This window comes from Filicampus tigris, chromosome 6 (assembly GCF_054856515.1).
Source record: "Filicampus tigris isolate MCC_2025a chromosome 6, RoL_Ftig_1.0, whole genome shotgun sequence".
NCBI lineage: Eukaryota > Metazoa > Chordata > Actinopteri > Syngnathiformes > Syngnathidae > Filicampus > Filicampus tigris.
The window spans coordinates 19664335-19672591 of NC_141222.1; the positions used below are offsets into that span (position 1 = coordinate 19664335).

The window sequence follows — 8257 nt, forward strand, 5'->3', positions numbered from 1 at the left end:
TTCGGGACATACCACTTGGAGCTCTTTAAGCGAATGACCCGTCTGTTCCGCATGAGCATCCCGGTCAGGTAGTCGGTTTGGGGGATTCCGGGCTTCTGGAGCATCAGCACTAGGTTGTCGGTGTTGAGAAACATGTCCGAGTCGATCTTCATGGCATAAGCGGCCGTCGGGCAGCGCGTGGCCAGCCACTCCATGATGACCATGGTCTTGATGGTCAGGTTGAGGTAGGTGTCCCTGAAGTTACTCTGGATCAGGTCACTGTGCAGCTCATTCTCCTGCCGCAGATCAGGTCCCTCAGCTAGACCCAGCATGAAAAGTGTCAAGACCTTTTTGCCCCGGACCACTTTCCCCTTGCCCCATGTGTTGCGGATGGCGTCCCGGGCCGCAATGTTTTTGGGCTCCACCGGAATCATCAGCACCAGGAAAGGCGTGTGGCTCTCGCACACATCGCCAACATCCATGATGAAGTGATAGTTCCGCGGGTACGCCAAGTGGTACTGAGTGCCCGCAGTCAACGGAACAGCGGTGTTCCTGGAAATGTTGTAATCCAGTTTGGCTTGGTGCTTTGGATGGTACCGGTAAGGAGGGGCTTTGAAATGATGGGTCTTGTTCACCAGCCGCTGGTAGTGCTGATGGAGCAGAAACTCATTCTTCCAAATGTAACAGAACAATAGCATGACACACAGCAGGAACAGGTACTTGATCCATGTGTTTTTCTGAGGATAATGGTGCCATGCGCTGAGCAGTATTCTGGAAAACAGACATAGTTCAAATTAACCACATAAATGGGCTTGCCATGTGTATTACCAGCATTCATTATACTTGATGCTCCTGATTAAAAGCAGTACTTTGCTGCACTTTCTATTGATGTGTCTAAGGCAGGGTTTACCAACCATCATTTGAATCAGCTGTGTTGGAGGAGGGAGAGATCTAAAACATGAAGGATTGGGGCCCTCGAGTACCCCTTGTCTAAGGCATTTGACACTGTGGAACACACTGTTTTAAAGTGTAGGCTTGTCTGTCTGGTTCACAAAATATTTGAGTGACAGGACCCAATGTATTAAAGATTTTTGTTCTGAAATTGTAAGCATCCACAAGGGGGTGCCACATGGTTCTATATTAGGACATCTATTCATTATGGGGGATAGTCTCCCTTTGGCGCTGAAATGGTCCGTATCATGCAAAATCGCTGCTCACCAAAAACACCCCATAAGTGGCGTTTTCCTCTATTCACCCATTCTCGGAGCATTCCTGCTAATTCCTGCTCTCTAAACACCAGCCCCACCCAATCCAGGAAAATGAGTGGGTCGGGGGATTCTTGCAAATTTTTCTCTCCAAATACTAAAGGACAAAGTACCGGTAATATACAACATTCAAATGCCTGTAATTGATGTCTTTATTATTGTAAGCATTAAGGGAAACACCCCCCCCCCCCCCCCCAAAAAAAGTCAATTTGTTAAATAAATATATCTTTTTTTTTTTTTAATGAGGCAGCCGATTATTTGGTAAGTGTATTTTATTCGGGGCTTTATCGGAATCGACATCGACCTCAAAAATCCAAATCAATCATGCCATAATTCACACATTGAGAAAGACAATATTACAAATGTGCATCCATCCTTGGGAACCTTGTAGATGTGGCCCACAGTTGAAGGTGCAATCCTGTCCTCTCCAATCCCATAGAGCATTCTTACCAGGGTGTGTTTTAAAGTGTCACACCCGCAAAGCTGCCACTCCAGGCAAAGACAATAAAAGCAAACAAGAGATTTAAAAAAGGGCCGCTGTTTAACCATGTCAAGTAGGTAATTGATTAAAGCCATTCGTACTAAAGGAAAAAAAAATCTTCTCACGAGGTCCACTTTTTAGCTTTTATGGATGAAAGACCGAAAATCAAACCCTGCACAAAACTGTATTTTACCATCAACACACTTAATTTTAAAAAGTCTGACAGTTAGGTTGAAAGTATAACATTAAAATCATCGATCAATGCCTTTAGAGTCTTTCCAGACTGACTTCTTTTCCGGTCCTCCAAGGTTAGTATTTCACTGTCTTTGACAAATACAAATACACACACACATGGATATACTCATCTAAACTTCAAAGTTAATACAGTTTGCTCAAAATTGTGAATTGTAATTGTAAATAAATTATTTCACCATCGAAAAACCCCTTTTTAAGTGTTGGTTATATTGTTGTAAAGAAGCAAAGCACTGTTTAGTTGTTTGAGAGCAAAGAATATTAGCGTCCAAGTTCATCTTGAAATGAATCATTTCACAAAAAGCTAATTTCTCTATTTTCAAGTCAGAAAAGAAAAAAATATTGAGATTTGGCTATTGTAAGAATAATAATGCATTTTAGTATTCATGTGTTTGATTTTTAACATTAGGCCAACTTGCTTAGTGTGCTTTGCTTTCACATATGTATGTTAATTACACACACACACACACGCACACACACACACACACACACACACTCACATCGCCAATACAAGTTCATAGTGTTCCAGCTGCTTTCGCTCCCCTTTCCCTTAGAGCTGGAACACCTTTGTTATCAGGGACACCGAAGAATAATAAAAAGAAAGGGGGCGCAGGAGCCGGGCAGAGCGTTTTAGGAACTGTAATCGTACACTTCCCTGCGCTCTCCTTGCAAGTAAAAAGACAATATTGTTGTGGAATGTCTTCTCTCCTCATTGTGTGCATTGTTTATGAATGTCTCACTTGGTGTGAACCTGACAGCTATCTTCTACTGCTGATTACTAAAAAATGGAGAGAGGTAGAAAGAAAGTTCTTCTAATGAAAGAAGAGAGTCTAATTTTTCATTTGGTAGGTTCCATGTTCATATACTGTAGCTATACAACACAATATTCTGTGCAGGCCTGACAGGAGGAAAATATCAAATTTAAGTAATCAATCAATACCTTTTGAGTCCATTCCCACTGTGACTTCTTTTCTGGTCGTCCATGGTTAAAGTCCTTTAATTTGTCCCACTATTGTACTCCATTGGAAGCCAGGTGTTAGCACTCCACCTTGCGCTCGTGTTTTCTTACCTTATGGCCTTGCTTTCCCATAAAGGGCCACACCTAAAGACCACTAACTCCCACTCTGGATGTGACTTTTCACACACGGCCACTACAGCCTACAGTGGAAATAACATACCAATGGCTGACAAAAGCATTTCATTAAAGAAAAAAATAAAGTTATCTTACACGACTAACCATTTGAGATGACGCCGCATCCTTCGTCAGAACTGTCATCACTTCCTGGTATGATGTATCTAAAACAGAAGTGTCACCCAAAATCTTCTCTTTACTTGAAAAAATATTAGTCCCAAACCGGTTTTTACTGGTTTGTATCGTTGTCACTCACACAGCCTCCAGTTATGCTGTCAACATGTCGGGAACAAACGTGTTGGATAATGTGCCACGGGCGCTGTAGCTTTAATCAGCTGTTATTCTATTTGCAAAGTGTTATCTTCACGTACCATAAATCCATGGCCACTTACAAACACTCCGCTCACTGGTGAAGCCTCATGCCTCAAAGTTGAAAACGGTGTGTTCTGGACCCTAAAAGCTATTTTTCAGGCAAGAAAGTAAACATTTTCCCCATTATTTTAATCTTTTTCCAACTTATTACTGTTTTAGGCCCAAAAAATATATAAATTGTGATTTTTGTAGTTCATTTTCCTGGTTAAAACAACTGCAAATATACTACAGTGAATCCCTTCATATCCGAAGTTTGACATTCACAAAATTTTGCAGATTTTTATCTATTCATTTATTTACTTTGGGAGAAGGCTCTGTCATCTGTTATTTCTGAAAAACTCAACTACTCGCTTTTGTGCTCAAGCCAAAGCAATATGAGTATTGCTATAACACCAGCTAGTGGAATGTTGCCAAGGAAAAAAAAATCTAATGAATTAAGGAGCTTCATTTAGACAAAAGTAGTTAATTGCTGGCACCTTGTTGCATTCTGTGGGTAATTTCAAACCATTTTTTAGGGGGGAGTTTAGGGGGAATCAATTATTTTACAAAGTTAGTTGAATAATGAGTTTAATTGAAAACAAGAAGAAAGAGATCATTCATGTTCGTCTTTATTGACATTCCGTCATCGTCATTTGGCAAATATCACAGTGGCCCTGATGCAAAAGTCACATCTGTTGTCGGTTGTTACAGTTAAGCTCCCACAAAAGAAGGAACAAAAAAGAACACGTATACATGGTTTTTTTTGCGTAAATGTTTTCAAATACGGTGTGATACATTTTGGGTGGAAACACAAGGCACATTTGGGACACTTCAGAGATACTCACTAAGATATAACATAACACAACACAAACAGGCCACATGTAGCCATTGTCAAACTTGGCAAAAATATCCAAGAGTTATATTTTTTTAAGTAAAAGCTTTCCTCTTCTGTAACTTCTATGTAAAATAGTAGAAACAAGTCTGTGTGTGGCAGTCGCATGGGCGCGACCTGTTTTTTGACCTGTCTGAACTCGCTCGTTCTGCACAAAAGACTTAGGCAGATCTCGTGGAGGTCTTTGTCAATGATTAACGTGGCCAGGTGGCAAACAGAGAGAACCAATGACTCCCGTGTCACTGTGAACAGAATGCTGGAAACCCATCCATCCATCCATCCATTATCGATACCGCTTGTAGCTTGGAGCCTATCCCAGCTGTCTTCGGGTGGTTGGCGGGGGACACCCTGAATCGGTTGCCAGCCAATCGCAGGGCACACAAAGCCAAACATCCGCACTCACAATCACACCTAGGGGCAATGTAGAGAGTCCAATCAACCTACCAAGCATGTTTTTGGAATGTGGGAGGAAACCGGAGGACCCGGAGAAAACCCACGCAGGCACGGGGAGTACATGCAAACTCCACACAGGGAGGCCGGAGCCGGGATCAAACGCACGACCTCTGAACTGTGAGGCGGGCGTGCCAACCAGTCGACCACTGTGCCGCTATGCTGGAAACCCACAAAAAGTATTGGGTCCTAACAAACAATGGTATGCGAACCTCGTTTTTATACACACATAATCTGTGGACAAGAGTATTGGTACGGGGAAAGTGGAAGCTCACCAAAGTTTGGCTTGGAATAATAGGCTGCACAGATGCCAATAATCACATGTCATTTTAGCGTCTTTTTCACCCTCTCTTCCTATCAAAATTCGATCCAAAGTTCAAACTGCCTCTCAAGATGATTCTGAGTGTTTATCCTGTGGTGTGGGGTGTGTTAAGAGTGATTTTTCCTCCCTGATCTGTTGGAAAATGATCTGGGCCGACAATCTTAAATGTTAAAACCGCTCAATATTTCCAATGGCAAATGTGTGGCCAACACCGACTCGGATGATTCACTGACTTTCCTGATTGCATAATAGAAATTGAATAATCTCCAATTCTGAAACAACCTGAAGATCAAGATGGTGCTTGTGCCAATCATGACAAGTCCCTTGAAAAAGTCTCTACGTCTCTAAGTCTCATGGCAATTATTGGTATGCCCCTAATTTGACCTTTCTATCTCCCGAGCAAAAGCCCAAATGTCTCAAAAAATTATTCTGAGGCATTATTATTATGGTGTGTCAAGCGTGACTTTGTTCCTCCCCGATCCACTCCGAAAACAGTCCGGCCAACAATCAGAAATGTTAGATCTGTTCAATATTTATGATCATGATTCCTCATACGTAGGTCAGTCTCCCGGTACTTCGGCCGATATCTGGTTTCGGGCAAGGGAACTTATGACTGGAGATTTGTTTGTGTGTGTTGGTCATCTCGAGTACACAGTACACAATTTGAGTTGGATGAACTCAGTGTACTACATTTTAGTATTTTGTGTACTGAAGTTGAAGTAAGATTAATGTAACATTCTTCGAAATGATTGGTGGTGGCTGAAGGGCTCATTGGGTAACACTGACTTTGAAACACAGCTATACTGCTAACCCAGTACCCAATTTCTACGTATTTTTAACTCATCAGTATGGGTAGCTTTGCCCCTTGTTGAATCAAAATTTTGACCCAACACGCTGGGCCAAATCCTCAACCCAATGCGCTGGGTATAAATAAACCAGCATTGGCCCTGTCCCATTTGCACCCAGAGCTGAGTTGGCTATTTGAACCAATTTGGATCACTTTTGACCTAGCAGTTTTAAGAATGTATAAGCACACAGATTTACCAATCCCCCCCCCCAGGTAATGTGTGCCTTCTTTCACACTTCATCTGTTAAAATGTTAAAATTTGATGTGTGTTCCTCACTTCAGATGGCCTGCAAACATTCCTGCCTTTTCCACACCAAACTCCTAGCATGCCATTATGGACCTAGCTTCGTGCAATGGATAGACAAAAGGGACTTCGCCCCCAGACAGTTCAAAGTCCACAATTTCGTAATTGTGGACACGAGACACGCCCCGATACTTATGTCCACAGATGATGTTGCTGTTTTGAGACCTTTTTTGACTTAAAAGCATTTTACGCTTGCCTATATTTTCCCTGAAGATAGATACACCCTTAGTAGAGCCCACAGTCTACAACGGGTTAGTCGTTAGTCATACGTTAAATTATGCTGTATGTTTCTTTGTTGCACCCCGTGCTGCATCTCCGCTCTTTACTCCCATTTTCGTTGCAACCTAAAATACGGGTGAGCGGAAGCGTCAACGAGGTTTGTCGAACACAGAAAATCTGTTGATTGTCCACTGCAAGACGTCAGGATGAAGTCTTCCAAAGCTCCCATCCTCCGTTTGTATTTCTGTTTTACAGAGGGTTAATTATGATAAAAGTGCAAAATAATAATTACAAAAACATTTTGAACACCAGCTGATTTCTCCGCCGGAATGATTGTTTACGTCCCTCACACACGTTTACAGTGCTTAACAAATGATTATACCAGCATTCATTTTCTAAGCTTCTATCAGGTTAACACATCAGTATGTAGATGTTCTTTAACCTAAATGATAATCTTTTGAAATTGTTGTGTTTACAAATCACAGCAATGTATTGCCCTCTTGGAGGATCTCAACAAACCTGTACATGAAAACTCACCAGTTTTTCCAAATATTTGTATCTTAGTGAAAATATATGTATTTGTAGGGGTCCCCAATGCCGCCAGGAAAGTTAGAATGAACGAGCCCCTGAAACCTGTTTCATCGATCAGCAGCCAATTGGGTGGACATGTCTTATCAACCACAACTGGATGCACAAACAAGTCTCAAGGACCCGAGTCTGAAATCAAGTAAGAATGGTTGGAATTGGTTGGAAACAGCCATTTTGGCAAATTCGAAACACCTGCAAGGCAACTCAACCCAAATCAGCACCAATCAGAAGCAGATACACTCAACAGATGGGCGGCACGAAATTGCCCAGCATTTTTGATTACGCTATCTAATGTGGGCAGAGCATGAGGTCAAAGTTTGATTGTCATTTTGAGGATATGGCACGGAAATGGCTTTCAGCTTTAGTTATTATTATGCAGGAATTTTGAGGGTCTAAAAATTTGGAAAAAAAATAGAAAAGCACATCATTAGTTATTTATCCAGATGTGAGTAAATAACACATTTTAGGCATTGTGTTTGCGCTTGATTCATCCCTGTTCAAAATGGTCAAGTCAAGCGCTTGCAGAAATCGAAAGAGTCCACATTAAAGCACTCCATGATGCTCGGAGATCTAATTCATTTGTTAAGCACTTTATATCTTAAGCTATACACTTGCTGTACGAATGCATTTGTGTCTCAATGGGCCTGACACTTCGTGTTGCCCTTAAAGTTTTTATTAAAGTGAATCCACGCATATTCGCGGTTTGGTATTTGCTGATGTTTTTTGGGGCGGTGGGGGCTGAGGGGAACCTATCCTCTGTTATTCGCTTAGTCAGGCCATAGCATTGTCTGATAGACAAAAGTGCTTTGCCACCATTTTGTGGCATCTTACAAGCGTTTTTTGTGGTGGGTGTCAATTACTCGAGAATTTTCTCTATTCGCTTCATGGCTTGATTCTTAACCGCCACATATAATCACGGTCCACTTTATCAATGCAATTGTGTCTCATTGGGTGGGACACTTGCGTAGCTTGTTTTTATGATTATTTTCAAATCTGGATAATACCTGTTGGTTACACACAAGTGAAACATTTTGGGTCATTTGATAGGCTAAATATTAAACTTCTTGGAGATACCATTCCTGCCCCCTAATGGATAAACATGAAAAGTCAGTGATGTAAAAATAACACGTGAGCCCACCCCCCAAGCCTCCCCTCACCCGTACACCCCTACCCCT

The 8257-nt window shown here is 41.7% G+C and overlaps 1 protein-coding gene across 1 annotated transcript in view; it reads right to left on the reverse strand.

Moving 5' to 3' along the window:
• LOC147146144 (beta-1,3-galactosyltransferase 5-like) overlaps positions 1–3253 on the reverse strand; it is a 3689-nt gene extending 436 nt beyond the window's left edge. Inside the window, exons 1-3 of the mRNA XM_086032817.1 lie at positions 3215–3253; positions 3047–3135; positions 1–750 (exon numbers count right to left, since the gene is read on the reverse strand). The exon at positions 1–750 is cut by the window's left edge and continues 436 nt beyond it. Coding sequence (XP_085888943.1) covers positions 1–750; positions 3047–3135; positions 3215–3253 — 878 coding nt within the window. The remainder of the gene's footprint in view (positions 751–3046; positions 3136–3214) is intronic.
• Positions 3254–8257: the final 5004 nt, after the last annotated feature.